Genomic DNA, 18,453 nt, shown 5'->3' with positions numbered 1-18,453 from the left:
GCTTCTTCAGACGAAGACTCACCCAGGCACCAGGCTTAAGGTTTGTGGTTCCTGGAGAAGCAACCCACAACCTTGGGGCCATCTCGTCGTATCGGCATCTATATCCGACTTTTACTGGTCTATCATATAAGCGCAAAGGTAAGTGATCATCGGCTGTTCTTTAGAATGCGGGCTTGCAGATCTTTTGTCCCAGATGTTTCGCAGCCAGGCATGCATCCCATGGCAATGGGAAGACAGTTCAACGGTAGAGTCTAACGACTTCATTGTGCCAGTATGCTGAAGAGAAGTTAGTCATCAAGGCTAACTGAAAAATTTCTACACCGTGACTAGGCGGACGTGAGAAAGAGGATGAGTGATGGCAAGGACGCGCTATCGTCGTTTGAATCCATCTGGCGTTTGCTTGAAAACGCATTTACCGACGTGTAAAAGAAAGGAAAATAAGGGTTCCAATGATCAACTACGGCTAGACTAAGAGCCTCTAACTATAAATTCGACAGGCGCAAAGTTAGCAGTCACATATCTCAGGTGGCGTCCAACCTAGAAGAGGTCATGGCGGATGTCAGTGGCTGCCTCAATGTACTGCCTTCCAACTAGTTACCGTCACGTATCTACGCTCCTGAATTAGATCTGCCACGCCAATGCTGTAATCAAATTTTCATCATTCCCGATGCTATCCTTTCGTACCTATGTCGCAAAAGGTGTAGACGTGATGCTTACCCCGCTTCTGGACTAGTGACAACTGACTCTCTCTTACATCCGTAAAGCTAAGGTACGGAAAGCACGGAAGTAATGAAAGACAAGAGTTCACTTAAAAACCTCAAAATACTGAGCCTATTATGTGGGCTGAAGGGGTTTATTTGCGGACTAGATTAGAACCTGCAGAATAGGCCGCGGATTTGCTCCCGAGTTTCCTCCGCTAAATCGGTTGACAAGGATATCCGCACCTCCTGAAGGTGAGAATGACTCTACAAGCTTTTGGATAACGAGGCTGTCTAATAAGAAGAGTTCGAGAGTGTAATGTGATATGAAGTCCCTCGGATTCGCTTTCTATACTTGACGATACTTTTGATTCTACGAGCTAGGTGTAACGTTGACCGTCAACCGTGGTATGAGTACCATGAAATCTGGCAATTGCTGTTCATTGACTAGTTGAGGATTTCAAAAGCTTGCTTTAAAACTGCATGAGAGATGTGCTATATGATTTCCAGGATCTTATTCACTTACTCGCACAACGGAGGAGTTGCATGCGAAATACGTACAAAGGCATGATCTGGGTAACAACATGAGCAGGATTAGAATGACGAGTAGCTGATTTGATGTCTGCATGGGTGTTAAGTCCCAGATGGAAACCGTCATTCTTCTTAATAGCTGATTCTACCTCACTTATCTCTTCAATTGATTGCTTGCTAAAGGAAGGAGACGAACCGTCACACCAGCTTTGCGGGCCGAAAAGCAATCGATGGTTTTGTGAAAGCCGTTCGACCCATGACACCGTCGCTAACAAATCACCGCCCAAGCAAGCCTAAGGACAGGAAGTTTTAGGTGCTGGGCGTTCAAAATGCGACTGTAGTGAGGTTACCTCCAAGCAAGTCAAGTCGGTACCGTGAAAAGTATCTCCATGTCATCCGGGCCGGTATAGGAAGGACGGACCGTGCCGGTGTCAAGATGCATGCAGTCTCTTACAGCGAGGTTTCGCATGATAACGCATTCCTGAGCATCCGGTCGGCAATTGCTGACATGAAGATAAGTTATCTCTAGCCAAGAGATCCGGCCTTGTCGACCCCGATTTTGCTGTCTTGGCGATGGCAATGAGAATTGACACATTTAACCGGCGACCCACACATACACCGCTTTGCATTGGCAACGTCGGCATTGACATTCGGCCGGAGCTGCCAAACTTTCAAAGATTGACAGCTCTAGTAAGCAATTACAGCATCCTATCAACGAAAGACTGAGGGTAATCCGCAACTTCCTAGAGTCCTAGACATTGGTAGTTGGCTACGACTCAAGTCCCAAAAGGGTTCAAGTATTTGACTTGCCTGATGGGGTAACGGGCCTACGGATATCCACCACGGGGGGCCCCATTTTACAGAATTGCGCGCAACCCATTACCTAACACCGCTCAAGCGAATGCTTCTCTACATTATCCAACTTCCTGTTCCCATCGTCTGCTCTCGCTCGTCATTACCGCCACGCAACTCTGGTGCCATTCCCATGCAGGTCAAGCCGCGAGAGGATACGGTCGAAATTCAACCAAGATAAGGCGTTAGAACAAATAAGAGCCGATGGTCGGTTTTCGCAACCCGCAAGCAAGCTAGGGTTCCCCGCGGTTCCGATGCCGGGATAGTAAGCAAGGCCGGGCCCATGCAGCGTCCCTCCCGCCAAGACACCAACGATATGAACTCCAAAGAAGCGAGAACTCTGACCCCCGTCATGACCTATGCGCGATTAGAATTTTCCACGTTCTCTGTGGTCGCTTGCGCCGTCTTCGGGCATGTCTCCCACGTTGTTACAGTGATTGCGGAGTTGTGCCCTGATAGTCGGTAACCGGTCCTGCGCAACATGACACGAAAACTCGACTAAACGCAACCTCCGCACCCCGAAAACCTCGGTGACGGGACTTGAGTCAATCTAATTAGATGATGCCCAGCCTTTAGAGATCTGCTAAGCCTCCAATATGTCCATCCGGGTGCTTATCAAAACCTCACTTGGTTGAGCCTCATGCATAGTCAAGGTAGGGAAGCGTTCGGCAGACAGCCATATAAAGAGCAGGTTTTAATCACGGGCATCAGCCTTGAGCCTCTTGAACTTCTCACCGTTTGTCAAGCTTGCTCTCAAAATCTGCCATAGTCAACATGGCTGCCCGTTGGTCAACTCTCCTCACTGCCGCAGCCAGTCTTTGCCAGACGGCTGTTGCGGAACCCGTATTCCGCGAGACGGTCTCTTTTCAGGGTCCGTTTGAAGTCGAGAGAAACGGAGTTCGCAACATCAACATCGAGTACAATGGTCCTCTCGATGGAGAGCTATCCCTTGTCTATGGTGATTGTGGAATAAGATCCCCCTTCGAAGCCCATCACAAGATTGGGCGGACACACATTGGCTCTCACCCTGCTGCAAAGCGTCATCTGGAATGGACAGATCAAAGTCCTACAAAGTTTGTCTGGATGGTGCCTGAGGATGTGTCTTCGGGATGCTTGCACGCCTTTGTTGACAGCCAGCTTGTCGGCCGCTCTTCAGAACACTCTGTTAAGAGTCGCAAGATGAAAAAGCGTGCGACTTTTGCCGAGGCCACGGACCCAATGGGCCCCTGGTTTGATGGCGTTGAGTACCTCAAGCAGAAGCAACCCGACGATGTGTTTGTTGCATCGGTAAAGAACAAAACGTTTGGTATCTTGGGCGCCGGCATCTCCGGTCTGCACACTGGCGTAAGTTTTCATAGACCTTTCATTCGGGAGAAGAAGCTGACTAGAGCCACAGTTGCTACTCGACTCAGTAGGAATTCATAACTGGAAGATTCTGGAGTCTTCAGAAAGAGTCGGTGGACGTATTCGCACCACCTACCTAAACGGATCGACTCCGGACGAGCATCAGCACCACGAGCTAGGACCTATGCGGTTTCCGCACAGCATTTACGATGCTGAAACCAACGAGACCTACCCCATCAACGATCAGAAGATGATCTACCAGCTGGCGGATGTCCTCAACGAGATTAACGCTGACGCGGATCCCGCTCTCCAAGTCAAGTTCATCCCGTGGATCCAGGTTTCCGACAATGCCCCTGTTGCAACCAAGGAGCGCCGTCCCGATGGCACTGTCCCCGGTCGCAAGGAGATCGCCGCCGACCCCTCCCTCATGACCAACACGACCTACTCCAACGCTACCGCAGCCAAGGAAGCCATCCAGGCTCTTGATGACTTCAAGGCTTTGACGCCCGAGAGACGGAAGTTCTACGCTACCAATGTCTTCAAGGCCCACAAGGAGGCTGTTGAGACTGGCATGTTCGATTTCTCTGAGGTCGAGTACCTCCTCCACGTTATGAACACCGACCTGAATGTGACCGATGAGGTTACCCCGTCTCACGTCGTCTGGCCCATGTGGGAGTTCGAGACTGTCTACTTCCTGGCCAATGAGTGGCGCACAGTTGATGGAGGTATCAGCCGTCTCCCCGCTGCGTTTGAAAATATTATCAAAGACCGCATCGCCTACAAGACTAAGGTCTTTAGCGTCAAGTACAACGAGGACTCCAACAACCTCAACGTCACGTGGCGTGAGACTGGAGGCAACCCCTGGTCCAAGAACACTACGACCGAACAGTTTGATTATGTCTTCAACAGCGTACCGTTCAACGTACTCAAGTACTGGGAGCTGCCGCCTCACTCTAGCTTGATGCGCCGTGCCATTGAGCGCACAGTCTTCCTGGGTGCCGTGAAGGTTGCCATGCAGTACAAGACTCGCTTCTGGGAGCACCTCGAGCACCCCATCATCGGTGGCTGTGGACGTACCGACATTTACGGCATCGGCCAGATTTGCTACCCTTCCTACAACATCAACGGAACGGGCCCTGGTGTCATGCTTACGAGTTATGCGCCCGACGCTGACGCGGTTGTCGCTTGCTCCATGCCTGTTGAGGAGCACATTGCCTACATCCAGCGCGCTATGGTCGAGATTCACGGCCCCATTGCTGATGAGATGTGGACTGGCAACTATGAGCGTCACTGTTGGGAGCAGGATGAGCATCATGCGGGAGCTTTTGCCGTTCCCATTGTTCCCCAACAACAGCTCTACCTGCCGGCCTTCTGGCAGACTGAGTTCAACACGGTCTTTATCGGTGAGCACACCAGTTTCACCCATTCGTGGGTCTTCAGTGCTCTTGAGAGTTCCACTCGTGGCACTGTTCAAATGTTATTGGATCTTGGTCTCGTTGATGAAGCCAAGCAGATCACCAGAACGTGGATGGCAAGATGGATCAGCGTCTGATAGCTGAGGTGAAGAGAATATTTAGATGTTGAACGTGGGTTCAAGAAGATACGTTTCAAGGCGATAAAGTCCATCGGACCTTAATTAACAGTCTTACTATCATTCGAGCCTTTGATTCCAACGTTTTATCACGTGTAAAGGAATTGTATCTCATATTGAGGCCAATGATTCTGAAGCAGAAAAAACCAAAAGTCTCAGAAGTGCATTGACTGGGTATTTAAACATCTTCAAACAACAATCATTGCAGTGACTCATGGTTTGGAGCATGGGAAGCACCATTTGAGCATTGCTTTTAATACAAATTTGTCGCCTTCCTGTTCCTGATTGTGATGATGAGGAGAGTGTAGCCCAACTGGGTCACTACATTTATCTCTCGGATCGTTCTGTAACTCCGCCAGAGCTTCGGCCGCTCTAGTCTCATCGCTATCCGTTGTGGTACTATGTCGATAGGCCGTTGTTTGATGCTTGATATCAAGCCTGAGTCTGAGATTTGGCAAAGGTGTTGTGCGCTTCGCTGTGGTCTGGTCAAGAGACGGTTGCGGCTGACAAGGGAGGTCAGATCTTGTAGAATCGACGACAGGAGATGGCCCATCTATGTCTGCTGAAGATACTTCTGCACTTCTCACGATCGTATCAAGCACTTCATTGTCTTGAGCTGGCTCGTAAGGCCGCTCGTTTTGAACTGGGAAAGCTGCCGCAATGTTTGTCATTGACTCGCTTGGTTTGCCTTGGTCTTTGGATGAATTTGACCACCGCTGGCTCCAAAGACCCCAGGTTTCATCGCATTTCTGACCTCGTGTAGGGCTGGTGAGACAGTGTTGAGCGTAGCGACTTCGGGTTGGCGACGAAGATTGAGCCTTGGAGGCACTTGGGCCCTCTGAGGACTCGGTTTCTTTCCCCCCACACAAAAACTCCAGAGTTCTCAACTCGGTGGCAACTTTGTCGCATTTCGCGCGGCCTTTGGGATCGACAGATAACATGTCGTCGTGAATGAAGGTAAGAAATTCCTTGAAGTATTGGCCGCAGTTGTGTTTGTCGCGCAACTCGTCAATCCACTATGGCGGTGTTAATATTTGAGCAGGAATCCCTAATTCAAATAGTATTAAGGATGGTGTTGCAGTCAGCATAGCGTACCTTCAGGACTGATGCTTTTACTTCCGCCTCTTTCTTCCCGTCCGCAAAGACTCGCATGTTAAAGAACTTGTCAAACCTGATTGGGTATGCTCCGACATCATCCCTCACTCTACGTTTCACAAATTCTGTACTGACGCCATCTGGTCCAGTGAGATACCAAGTGATGAATTCCAGAAACACGCAACCCAAAGCCCATATGTCGTAAGACCGAGAAATAGGATGGTGAAGGTCCATGTCTACTTCGGGGGCCCGATGCGTGGGACTGTAGCCAACAGCGGGTTTGTTTGATCGAGTGTCTCGGCCATGAAATCGAGTAAATCCGAAGTCACTGATGACTAAAATACCGTCAGGGTACCTCTCATTCTGAAAGAGAAGAATGTTCTCGGGCTTGATATCCCCGTGTATTCCAAAATCTGTAGCATGCTCGGAAGGACTCCTGTGGATTTTCTGCAGGCCTTCAGCTAGCCCACGGCATTGGGCAGCCAGCCACTGAAGGGACTCTGGCATCGCTAATGGCCGATTTCTTACCCAGTACTCTTTAAGGTTGCTCTTGGCCCAAGGGAAAAGCATACTCCATGTATCACCCTGTTTCCATGTTGCCAAAAGCCTGATAACATGATCGTGGCTCGAGTGGCTGACAATCTTTGTCAAAGCCCTGACTTCTTCTCGGAAATTGGATTCTCGACTGTGCTGTGAGTTATCCTGCTCAGGCAAAAGTTGTTTGACGGCAAAATATTGAGTCTTATCGTTATTTCCCTGATTTTCTGATTAGCTAAGCTCTCGGAAAAAGAAGACCAAGATATAATACATTGCAAATTCTAAAGTGCCCCGGGTGTATTTCGACACACCGCACCTGGCTGTATCGAGTCGTTTCTCTCAGTCCGTAATCCTTAATGAATGGAAGAACGGTTCCGGTTTCCAGGTCGTAGTGTGGTATTTTGTTTCGACTGTCTTCAAGTAAGAAGAATGGTGAGCGCATTTTCTTTTGGTATGTATTGAATGCGGTCCAATCGCTGGGGCGCCATTGACTTCCAAAGTCCCAGCAAGCTAGCTCTCCAACAGGAAGATCCTTTGGGTAAAGTCGGCCAATGGGATCCTTTGCTCCAGGTTGTTTGGCAAACGGCAGGTTGTCGTCCGTGAGATCTCGGTCGATGAACTCCCGTATCTCTTCTACTTTCCCCAGATGAACAAGAATGGCGAACAAACTCCGCGAGCCGACGCTGCTATCTGAATCCGGATCAGGGCAAATCTTTCCTGCATACGTCTGCAGAGTCATGCCAAATGGTTCTTCGCTGGGAAGAACCTCTTGTAGAGCTTGAAGCACAGAGCCTCTAGTGAAGATTCTGAGCAGATCCGTCACAGGGAGCCAGTCCGGCCCGTCTTCTTTTCCAGCATAATACGTGAGGCAGTTGCTGACTTCAAGACTCATCGATGCGACAACTGTTGTGTCGCTGTGGGTTGAGGTGCCATGTATTAGATGGGACCCTATTCCCTTCAGGTCACTTTCCTCCGTACTCTTTGGAATGCCATGGGAGCGGGGCGATAGCGAGTTGAAGACCTCTACTGCCGCAGCGTAGCCTCGATCGTTCTGTGTATGGGCGCTGACCCCATCCGGGATGTCTAGTCCAAGTTTTTGATTACTTGATGCCGTAGGAGACTGTCGTGACAGAGGATTGCCGTGAGATTGTGTGGGATAAGTGACATGATCGTTGCTTGAGAACGCTGCATCCGATTTCCATGCGGCTATCTCTATGTTCACTCTGGGCGTTGTCTTGAAGGTGCATGTGATGTTAGCAGATACTTATGCATCGAGTGGAGACGGGCAGAAGCGGGAAAGTTGTTTCTCTCGCAGAGCCAGGATATTACGAGACGGCCATGCAGTGCCGCACAGGGCAGAGTCTACTCACAGTCGAGACAGCACGCCCGAGTTCAAGGCTCCCATCGGAGTCCAAAGGATCAGCCATTATGCGAGCATATGATTGATTGCACCGTTCTAGCGGACTAAGTGGAGTTTCAAGATTTGTACAATGGGTCGCGTTGGGTCGAGACGATTCGGCGAGGACTGCAGTCGTCAAATGAGATGGAAGCGGCCTGATATATCGATCTATAGGCTCTGGAGATGTGCCATCTCAAATCTCTTTCGTTCTTCATTCTGGACGGGTGGAAATGGGTCAGACACAGGGTTGCAGGGGTCTGAAGCAATGCCTCACACCCAAGAGAGCAGAGACAACAAGACAACCACGCCAGAAGCAGGCTACGAGTAAAGCCCCAGAAGCTGGGGGCCAAATCGCAAAATATGAAGCCCTAAGCTATTTTCTTAGTGCAGCTAGCAATATCATCATGTCCTGACCTACCACGGTGTTCTGTGGGCTCGAGCCAAGCCTGTAGGAAGGTCGCAGCCACCGCCACAAGACAAGGCAGCTGAACTCTTCCGAGACAACTTCGTTTCCAGAGGCAGATACTTGCACCATTGGGTAGCATCATGCTGTCACTGGCTCGGTGAACCTATTCCAATTGCGGCCCGTATGGGGGGCGAGGGAGGATACGAAAGTGGAAAAAGTAGGGAGGAATGAGATCGCACATTGCTTGCTTGTCGCTCAACCTCCCGTCAGCCCGTCCGTAACGATGTGTCAGGCTGCCGCGGCCCCCTAAAAATCCGCGATGGGTCGATCAGGCTCTATAACAGTAGAAGAAAACGATAAAAGGTTGATTTCCCTGAAGACAACACCACCTGATGGCCGCAATCTCCTCATACCATACTTGTTTCCCTAAAGCGAGCCTTCTCGACTAGGTGCCAGCTCTCCTGACTTCGAAAGAATACAACCATCTTCCGATCCAAGACTATCTTTTCCCGGAATTTCTGAGAACATCGGTCTGTTATGTCTACTCCGGCGGAAAGCAGTATTAATACGACAGCAATGGCGAACGATGGATGGCAGGAAATCCACTGTAAACTTGTTAAAAGCCCACATGGGCTGTCTCGTTACCTGAACACATTTTACGGCGATGGAAAATTCTCCGTTGAGGTAAGTGGTAAACATCGTACAGCTGCAACCTTCCAGTCATTACGTATGTTGAGTCTATCGAAAATCACGCGATGTTTGCTAAGTTAACACCCTTTGGCATTGCGAGTAGACACGTCAAAATGTGTATTGCATTAAAGCACAGGGGTGTCAGAAACGATTAGACGTGGTGAGTACGAGTCACTGTAGTCTCGTTCGTTAAAATGCTTAATCTAATATTGGTAAACCAAAGACTCATCCAGATATGAAAGCTCACTTGAATGGAAATTTCGTTAAATGAATCTTGGAGCAAGGCCGGGGTGGGAAAGATTGCTCACAAAGACAATCAGGAGAAGTAATGGTTTTTGATTCTTTTTTTATTTCTTCCAAAGCACGCCTAAGCTGCGAGAGCCGCCATAGATATTTCAAACATATGTTGCAACTATTTGTGGCCGCAAATGCTGTTGGTTCGTTGATCCCCATTTCTTGTCGTTGCTTGCCTTGCACGAGATTCGAAGGTATGTACAGACCTAACAAGTTCCGGTGAGTTTCGATGTCTGATTCTCACAATCTTTTCCCACCCATCACAAGAAAGAAGCAGCGAACTCTGCCCGCTCGGGAGGCAATACACAAGGTGCAGAGAAATGGGATTCAATCAGGCTGTAGCCTGCGTCTTGCCAGTGCCATTTAAATGCGCGTCATCAACCGTGTGACACTCGAGAAAAGCCTTGCGATAGGCAACCTGTCAGGCATCCAATCATACTAATGAGCCCGCCACCCACATTTTTGCTGTTGTAAAAGCTGGTTACACCGTCACCTCAACTTCAAGGCTGCTTCTTCGATGGCTGATCTGGTCCGTGCTGGTCGAACATCTTTCCTGGTGATATTTCAAATTAACGGTCAACCATTCGTCGACAACCACAACCTCACCAGCGAGGAAGATGGTGTGCTTGATATTACCCGGACTTGCGGTGTGAAAGCCACTGTGATCTGACTACCAATGGATTCTAATCGGTAACTGAAGATGCAAATGTGAAATCTCTATTATCTATTTAAGTAAGCCTTGCTGTGGTATTTTATCATGCGGGAACTCTCAACTGTAAGATGGAGGAAACTTTCAATTTCGACAGATTCTCATCTAAAGTAATGGAAAAATACCCGGGAAAACAGCCAGATATTTGTTTCAACATACCTTTTTTCTTTTGATATCATGACCACTCCAGCACCTCCTTCAATTCATGTCAACGGCCTGCTCGAGCTTGATGTTGACGACCATATGTCGTTGGTCTCAGCATGGATAACACCAACTTTGCCCTCTCCAGAGACTATCCCGGAAAATGACAACATCCAGGACTATCTGGACAAAAGGCTTCATCGACACGCAGTTGTCGATCCATTTGATACCACCGAAACCTATCGATCGTTTTGGCCAAGAAGACTCTTTCAATATCTTTTCGATCGACAGGCCGTTTCTGGCGTCATCAAGGAGCTTATCGACGAAGGCGCACTACAGGTCAAACGTAGTGAAACGGAAGCCGAGTGTCGCGAGTCTTGGACAGAGAAGGTCTGCGGTGGTGGTGTAGATGGTCGAGGATATCGGCTCATACTAGCCATACTGATTTTTCTCGACATGGCTAGGGACCTCGGAAGCTTTGTAGATGAGGGTATTGACGATTCTAGGTTGCCATTGACGCAGAGTCTGATCGATAGTTATCAGTCAGGGGAAAGCAAAACTTCTGCTAGGCCCTTCCAAAAGTGGCGTATCCGGTGCATCAAGGATTTCTACGACTATCAATACCGCCTCTTGATTCCCATCCTAATGAAGACAGACGTTCCTGGAGAGGTATCACACTATGACTTCATGGCCAAACAAATCGTTCCCTGGATTGCCATACAAAACAGAATTCCAGAATCGTCGACCGATGGACCAACCATCACTCTAGGTGGTGGCTTTGGCGAGGTCAAGCAGATTGTGATCCATGCCTGGCAACATCACTTTGACGAAACCCTCAAGAATGTAATGTAGAGTCCATTTTGGGGCATAAGGATACCCGCACACCTACGAACTGGAAGCTTACACGCATGTTTAGCTCTCGGCAAGCCCTAGCTGCTTCGCACTCAAGCGACTGTACATCTCGGACAAGCAAGAATTTGAACAAGAAGTGAAACACTTGAAGCGTTTCGGGGGTCGGCATCCTCACATTGTGACGTTGCTTGCTACCTTTGCCCGGGAAACAGCTGGTGAGACCGAATACTCTCTCCTGTTTCCTTGGGCCGATTGCGATTTATTGGAGTTTTGGCGCCGGAAAACAAGTCTTGCGAGAGACCATCAGCTGTGCAAGTGGATCGCAAGGCAATTGCTTGGTATCACCGACGCGCTCCAGTTCATACACGACCCCAAAGTGTTGGACGCAGACGGCAATCGGCTCTACGGTAGACATGGAGACATCAAACCCGAGAATATTCTCTGGTTCAGTTCACCCTATGATCGAGGGAACTTGGTTCTCTCTGACCTTGGCTTGACCAGAACCCACCGAATAGAATCGCGATCGAACAGGCCAGGAGCGCAGATCCCAGTCTCTCCAAACTATAGACCTCCAGAATGTGATATTGATGGCAACGATGGTCGCATTTCCAGATCCTTTGACATATGGACACTAGGTTGTCTTTTCCTCGAATTTGTGGTCTGGGCCCTGGAAGGCTGGGAAGGGTACTGCCGTTTCAAGGATAGCCGCATGTCGCCATACATCCATGGCCACGATACGCCAGTGTATTTTGATATCGTCCAGGTCAAGGATGGCAATCAAGAGACTGAGGGACGAAGAAAGCTCGTTTACGCTGTGGATATCAAGGAGAGTGTGACTAGGGTGAGTGCAGGTGTCTTTCCACATATTGTCGCGGACCCTCCTTAACACGATACAGGAAGTTGCTCGACTCCGGAGGCTTCCGAACTGCTCGCAGTACTTTCAAGACATGTTAGACTTGATACAGGTCAGGATGTTGATCGTCCAGTCTCGAACACCCAAGCAGATGCGAATCGCGGCACCGGAATTGTTCAAAAGAATGAAAGAAATGGAAAACGCTTGTGGATCATGGGATTACTGCATGGCTCCTGGGTCCTCGACCGCTTCTATCGAACCCCACCTGCCTGTGCGCGCTCAACTGAACGACGTTGCACTAAATCACATTGGGAACATCGACACCGGTCACTTGAACAACATCATTAGGTACAAGGATGGCCAATCACGGCTTAGATAAACCAATCCTTTATCCGTAGGGATCTTATCTGGAGAAAGACAATTGAGACTCATACATCGAATTCGTCAGCCGGCTTGTGATATGTCTGAAAACCGCTTCCCCTCCCCCCTCCCCCAGAAGCTGAAGTGCTAGTTATTGGGATTCGGGTTTCTGGCGATTATTTCCCGTGAGCCTAATTCATTTGAGAATAATGATCTGCTTCGATCGCTCTCAGAATCGTCTCCTTCTCATTCTTGAGGTCGAATGGTTAGCAAAGGGCGTGTCATATGATAAATTTGATCGGCTGACTCGATAGCTTGCCATACCTGCGTCAATTTGCGTGGGATAGTACAAAAGAAGCGTCCTCTTTCTGACTATTATAGTGGCGAAACAGGGTCAGGAAAAGAGAACGGACACAGTCTATATGTATTGAGTGATCATGATAGAAGTGCAATTACCGAAATTTGGCATTTCTGGCGCGGAAATATTACTCTGAGGTACTGTGATATGACCGACTCATCAGTGTACCTGCCGCGAAAAACCTCTGTCGCCATAGTCACAGGGGTAAGAACGCCGAACTCGAGTATGGAGCGAAAAGATTATGTACTATTGAGACAGTTCCGCGGTGTCAGCTGGATGATTTGTTGTGTATTGGGATTCAATCAAAGATCTGTACAGGACGTCAAGAATAATAGCCTCTGGCCACTCGGATTTTGTAGGGAAATTCCAAGTGGTGGTCTCGTGATGAAACCCAATATCAGCCTGGGCGAAAATGCGCATTCCATTGAGAGCCCTGCAGAAAGCCCAGATTTGTCACGCCCCAAAAAGATCAACCGATATGCCAACTCACATGCATCACGCCACGCTCAAGATTATTCTGAAACGAAAAAAATGAATTGGCCATAATTACAATCTTGTTTCTGCCGTGAAAAGGCGGCAACGTAGGATTTGAAAGGCTAGGGGAATACCGTTTGTCACTGAGGACAGACTACGGAGTTGGACAGGACGTTACAACCACAAGCGGCGACGAAAGGAGCCATCATACAATCCAGATGTCTCACTGTCAGCAAAATTTTCCATCGTTCCAAACAAGAACCTGTATTTCCAGCACATGCATACACCCGCGGCGTGCTTAGGCGGCCCATTCGAGATCTGTGGCGAACCACATTCCAGACCGTCTTCCGCCGTGACTGGTGGCTTCCGCCGCCAATCAAACAGCGAGTCCCCGATACAAGATTGCTCATGAGGCAAATATTTGGACCGCCACGACCGCCTTTTACGACTCAGCCGGTCACATAATAGTTCGGTGTCCCCCCATGTCAGCAGGAGGTGGCTGAGCTCACACAAACAGGGACTTCATGATGTGTTGTGCGACATTGGCAATTAGCTTGCCCTACCACGACTAAGTACGTTGCATAAGGGCGAAGCACTCGTGCTCGTCTCGCTTACCCGAATGTGATCAATCACGCTTTGCAGAAGCCTGCATGATTTCGATATCTTGCTGCATCAACCTGTTCTTTGTCGATGTTTACCTCTGGAATAATGCCGATGATAGCATCATTTGAACTATCATGGATTGGCCATCAGATGAGTGCGGCTTGATAATGGCCGACTTTGAGAGAGTTTTCCGATATAACCCTCAAGCCACGACTGTGGTCAATCTCCTAACGAAAGACTGCGTGAGTGGCTTCATTTGCCGGGAGTATGAAGCTGAGCTAACCTCCAAAAAGGGCCCAGTCGTCTGGTCTCATAAGACAGCGGAAGATTGGGAATCCTGGCTCCAAGATGTAGGTCTCTTCGGTCCGCAGTGCCAACTAAACTCACACTCACCGCCATGGCTTAGTACTCTCCCTCGGTCAGTAGAGATTCCGGGCTTGTTCTCATGTGCGTAATTTTGGCTACTTTTAGTCCAAGTATTATGACTAACGAATACGTTATAATGAAGTTTTGCTCGGAAACCGGGTGAACCGCAAAGTGATATCGGGAAGTTGGCCTCAAGGGAGCCAGACTCCTGTTTCATTAAATCACCCAGCGGCCTACAAGGTACTTTCAATGAGAAAGCTCGGTCCTTGAGCTGGCCTAAGAACGAAACTGTATTGAACCATGGTGTTCAGTGTGGAAAGCTCCACATCCATAAAGACAGCAGCTTCAAGGGAGGTGAGAGAGACGTTCGACGGTTACCATTCGATGAGACCACATTCAAAGATATCTGCGAAAGATTTTTTGTGCATCCTTCAATATCACGAGTCATTAGCCGAGCCGATGTTTCTCTTTTCTCTAAGTCTCAGGTCTCCGTCAATGTCAAGGAGTTAGAATCGACCAACTACCCTGCAATCAGTATGTCAAAGTCTGGACTTCGGCCATTGACGCCTCTCAAAACTAAACATATCTATAGTCTATCAGTGCAGATCTTCCAATACCTGGGCAGATGACATGGCATTGACGGCAACCTACTTTCCCCATAGCCACCTGACCTTTGCAATACTGTTTGGATGTACCGCGGATGTCGAAAAGAATGTGTTCAACCGACTTAGCCGGGCAAAAGATCGAGTATGCCATCCTATGATTCTTCCTGGCATATTTGCAGAGATAGAAAGAGATCGCATGATCAAGGTTGTTGAAAAGACAGTAGACGATATCGAAGGGGCCATATTCGACTTAGGCACCGGAAATCCAATTGAAGGCGACACGCTTCAAGAAGAGAACAGGATCAATACAAGGCGTTCTCGGAGAACAGCATGGTTGAATACCACTTATCTTCGTAACAGCCTTCGGATGTGGCAAGTTCAGCTTCGAAAAATGGTCGATCACGTTGCTCAACCCCTGGGCTTTGACCACAATCCTCCTTACAATGAGAATGAGAAGTCGGGCGACAATGAACCTAGGGACCAGAAAAATGGGTGCATGAAGACTACAGGAACAATGATCAGTGACCGACTTAATGTTCTCATCGAGGAGTTTGAGGACCGAATTCAAGACTGTACGATGAGTGTGGAAGGCATGACCATCGCAACACAGTGGGTAAGTCGGGCGCAACCTCAATCTACGCAAAGACTCTAGACCTGCGTCGCTGTGATATTGACCATGAATATAGGCCCAGGGCGATACAAATGTGGACATTGCAACTGCAACAGGCCGTGATTCTAGACAAATGCGATCCATTGCTTTGGTGACGATGATCTTCCTGCCTGGGACATTCTTCGCTGTGAGTTTATCGGGTTCTCTCATCTTGCTGAAGTTTGTAAGTCCTATCAAGACTGACAAGATGCATAGACGCTATTCTCAATGACATTCTTCGACTGGTCTACAAATGACGACAAGAAGTCTGTTGTATCAGGATACATATGGATCTACTTCCTGGTCACCGGCGTTTTCACTGCATGCACCCTTGTAATTTGGTGGTATTTCCTATCGCCACACAGAAAGAAATATCGGAGCTGCAACTTTGCTCAGCCAATCCTTTCCAATCAAGCATGAGCTCTAGACCTAGGAGCTTAAGTATCTAGGCACTGCATGATACCATGTAGTAAGTCGATGCAGAGATGTGATAAGCCTGGCTACTAATGCGAACATGGTTTAAGGCCGCTCTATATCGTCTGAGAAATACTCCTTTGGCCTGTATGTCCATATTCGGATTAATACGAGGTGACTGTGAGTGGTCATAGGAAATAAAGCAGGTATTATCGAGACTAGGAAAACCCAAGGTGGCCATTTAATGCAAAAGAACACATAACACATAGACACCCACGATCAGTTATCGTCGCTTTGACAGAGCTTTAGCAGAATAATGTGGTACTTTGCAGGTCTGTGCAGACGACATAGAATTGTGTCCTCGAGCTTCATGTCCCACCAAAGAACGTTGTGTTTTGCGATCAGAGACCAAACCACATTTCCCGTTCTTCAAGTCTAGGTTCATAGAAAGTCTCCTGAGCACCAGTGCAGCACCAAGAGCCTCTCCATCGCCAGTGAATGGTATTTGAGTATACCCCTGCGCTGCCATAGTCAAGCCCAATCTACTCCTTATTTCTGACTGCGAGCTGTCGGCGCTTTTTATCCCCAAGATGTCCCCCCTTCAGAACCAATTCTCCAGCTTTGTTCCGAATCTCGAAATCATCAGAGGTTGTCCAATCTTGCGTAGACGTCTTTTCTCTGATGATGTCTCGACCAACCTGGTTCTGAATGTCGCGGCGGCCATTCAGAAGATCGTTACTGAGTTTTGCCTGTGGTCTAGTCAGAAAAGAATCCTTGATCGTGTCTACAAAGAGAACTTACCCCTCGTTCTTTTGACGGCGCACCAGCATACTTGCAGAACCAGTCTGCACGAGTAAGGGAGTGGACTATCATTTTGCAGTCCTGTAAATGTGTTAGAAATGCTGATGCATTTGTCAATTAGTCTTGTGAAGATACCTGAAGATTTTCACAGATGGCCTGCCATCTGTCTGAAAACGTGTTGAAGTGTTCCCACGTTGACACTGTTCTCGATCCTGACCACATAGGGCGCATTGTGAAACCTTGTTGCTGTTCCATGGCACAACGCTGATTCAAAGGTCAGTAGGTACAGGCTTGGAAGAAGAAAAGTTCGCAGAGGTACAACATACCAAAAGTCTCCAACAAAGCATTTCCACTTCGACGCCGGAGATGCGGTGATGAATTACGGCCTCTAGCATGTCTACAGGAGTGCCCTGATCGTTCAAAAGAGCCCAATCCGTTTTGCTCATGCCCTTGGGTCTTGATGCAGGATCCAGAGCGCCGCCCTGGGCATCGCCACCTCTCCGTCGCTTTCGTGGGTTCTCAAGGGCCTGAGCAATCGGGACGTCCTGCTGCAAGTTTGCCACTCTGCCAAGGCGCTCTCGGGCCTTTCTCAACTCGAAGAAGTCATCCAAGTCTGTAATACTTTCGAAGAGCCTCTGGACATACGCCTGTTGCTGCTCAGACGAAAACGGCCAAGATGCGTCGTTGTCAGGAGCCTCACCCGCGACTCGCGTCACGTGCCTCTCATAAGCATTATCCAGCTCTTTAGAATGCTCTATGTTCCGAATAATGCCTCTATACTGGAAGACAGGGGCAATGACTAGCTCCGCCTCCAAAAGGGGATGCTTTTGTTGCATCATGGGGGACGGCTGGGACTCGCCTACATCCGGTACCGCATGTACCGTCTGAGGAGAGAAAGGAGACGAGGTAGCCATCTGTTGCTGCTTCGAAGCCGAGCCTTCATTGAAAAGCTGAGTAGAACTTGAACCTTTGAAGCCATCGTTCAACTCGCCCGGCCAGCCACAGAAACTTGCGCGAAGCTTCAAAGCCTCGATGGCTTCATCCGCATCTTCGGCAGAGGAGGCTGCCACACTAGAAATCCACTCGTGGAACCTTGCCACGAGACCCCATATAGCGCTACTATCAAGCCGGTTATACAGCAAGGTTGAGTAGAACTCAAGAGTAGGAAAGAGTCGCAGGTGGTCGTGGAAACGGTAGGGAACGATGTCGTCTATAAGGGCCATGTCAGTTTAGGGTAAGACTTAGATGCAAAACTCCCTTGGCCGACTTACTCAAAATAACATCCAAGATCCACTTCTTACGCTCGTAAGGCACGGTGGCGTCGTCAAGCATGTCAAGATCGGCTTGAAAAGGCGAACTCTCGGCAACAGGGGGGACGAGTGCAACGGCAGACACGACGTCAGGCCCTGGATTCTCGTCGAGCCATTTGAATGCGTCCGGCGCAATTCCATCGGCAGGCATGTCGCAGTTGAAGTTCGAAATGTGGAAATCCGACATGTTGAATTCCGATACTTCAAAGCCAGGCATGCCAAATTCTGGCATGTCGAAGCCTAATAGGTCAAAGTTCGACATAGCCGTTGATAAGCCGTAAGTCAACATACCCACTTCCTGGCACCCCCCTGTTTCTGGCACCACAAAAACGATGGGATCACAACCCAACCTCCTCATTACTATTAACTATTGATCCTCAACCACACCCACTACAATACAGCTGCCAGCCTCACTAGGGCATTCAGAGTCGCTGGATTCAGCCGTGATAACCTCCTTTTCACCCGCTTCGATTTGAGCCCGATGGATATCCCTGATGTTCGCGAACTTCGTATTGGGATCG

General features: G+C 48.8%; 8 protein-coding genes across 8 annotated transcripts; 4 read left to right on the top strand and 4 right to left on the bottom strand.

The window, feature by feature from the left end:
* Positions 1–2,855: 2,855 nt before the first annotated feature.
* On the top strand, positions 2,856–4,977 carry CTAM01_16654 (L-amino-acid oxidase; the record flags this gene model as incomplete). Its single annotated transcript, XM_060532646.1, has 2 exons — positions 2,856–3,425; positions 3,478–4,977. The coding sequence occupies 2 exons, from the start codon at positions 2,856–2,858 to the stop codon at positions 4,975–4,977; spliced, it is 2,070 nt and encodes a 689-aa protein (XP_060372779.1).
* A 1,092-nt stretch (positions 4,978–6,069) lies between these two features.
* Positions 6,070–6,681, bottom strand: CTAM01_16653 (protein kinase; the record flags this gene model as incomplete). The annotated part of the gene is made up of 1 exon (XM_060532645.1): positions 6,070–6,681. One exon carries the CDS (start codon positions 6,679–6,681, stop codon positions 6,070–6,072), a length of 612 nt encoding a protein of 203 aa, XP_060372778.1.
* Positions 6,682–6,987: 306 nt separating this feature from the next.
* On the bottom strand, positions 6,988–8,075 carry CTAM01_16652 (uncharacterized protein; the record flags this gene model as incomplete). Its single annotated transcript, XM_060532644.1, has 3 exons — positions 6,988–7,058; positions 7,141–7,882; positions 8,019–8,075. The coding sequence occupies 3 exons, from the start codon at positions 8,073–8,075 to the stop codon at positions 6,988–6,990; spliced, it is 870 nt and encodes a 289-aa protein (XP_060372777.1).
* A 954-nt stretch (positions 8,076–9,029) lies between these two features.
* On the top strand, positions 9,030–9,336 carry CTAM01_16651 (uncharacterized protein; the record flags this gene model as incomplete). Its single annotated transcript, XM_060532643.1, has 2 exons — positions 9,030–9,137; positions 9,247–9,336. The coding sequence occupies 2 exons, from the start codon at positions 9,030–9,032 to the stop codon at positions 9,334–9,336; spliced, it is 198 nt and encodes a 65-aa protein (XP_060372776.1).
* A 987-nt stretch (positions 9,337–10,323) lies between these two features.
* On the top strand, positions 10,324–12,025 carry CTAM01_16650 (CMGC protein kinase; the record flags this gene model as incomplete). Its single annotated transcript, XM_060532642.1, has 2 exons — positions 10,324–11,130; positions 11,204–12,025. The coding sequence occupies 2 exons, from the start codon at positions 10,324–10,326 to the stop codon at positions 12,023–12,025; spliced, it is 1,629 nt and encodes a 542-aa protein (XP_060372775.1).
* A 573-nt stretch (positions 12,026–12,598) lies between these two features.
* On the bottom strand, positions 12,599–12,904 carry CTAM01_16649 (uncharacterized protein; the record flags this gene model as incomplete). Its single annotated transcript, XM_060532641.1, has 2 exons — positions 12,599–12,724; positions 12,809–12,904. 2 exons carry the CDS (start codon positions 12,902–12,904, stop codon positions 12,599–12,601), a joined length of 222 nt encoding a protein of 73 aa, XP_060372774.1.
* A 1,050-nt stretch (positions 12,905–13,954) lies between these two features.
* Positions 13,955–15,827, top strand: CTAM01_16648 (uncharacterized protein; the record flags this gene model as incomplete). Its single annotated transcript, XM_060532640.1, has 6 exons — positions 13,955–14,029; positions 14,081–14,137; positions 14,639–14,687; positions 14,746–15,371; positions 15,445–15,555; positions 15,624–15,827. The coding sequence occupies 6 exons, from the start codon at positions 13,955–13,957 to the stop codon at positions 15,825–15,827; spliced, it is 1,122 nt and encodes a 373-aa protein (XP_060372773.1).
* Positions 15,828–16,363: 536 nt separating this feature from the next.
* Positions 16,364–18,194, bottom strand: CTAM01_16647 (uncharacterized protein; the record flags this gene model as incomplete). The annotated part of the gene is made up of 5 exons (XM_060532639.1): positions 16,364–16,570; positions 16,623–16,703; positions 16,758–16,886; positions 16,949–17,832; positions 17,894–18,194. 5 exons carry the CDS (start codon positions 18,192–18,194, stop codon positions 16,364–16,366), a joined length of 1,602 nt encoding a protein of 533 aa, XP_060372772.1.
* Between the last annotated feature and the right edge of the window lie 259 nt (positions 18,195–18,453).

This window comes from Colletotrichum tamarilloi (assembly GCF_030869305.1).
Source record: "Colletotrichum tamarilloi strain Tom-12 chromosome Unknown Scaffold_244.1, whole genome shotgun sequence".
Classification (NCBI taxonomy): domain Eukaryota; kingdom Fungi; phylum Ascomycota; class Sordariomycetes; order Glomerellales; family Glomerellaceae; genus Colletotrichum; species Colletotrichum tamarilloi.
Note: the sequence above shows the minus strand (reverse complement) of the source record. Positions and strands in the feature narration are given on the sequence as shown.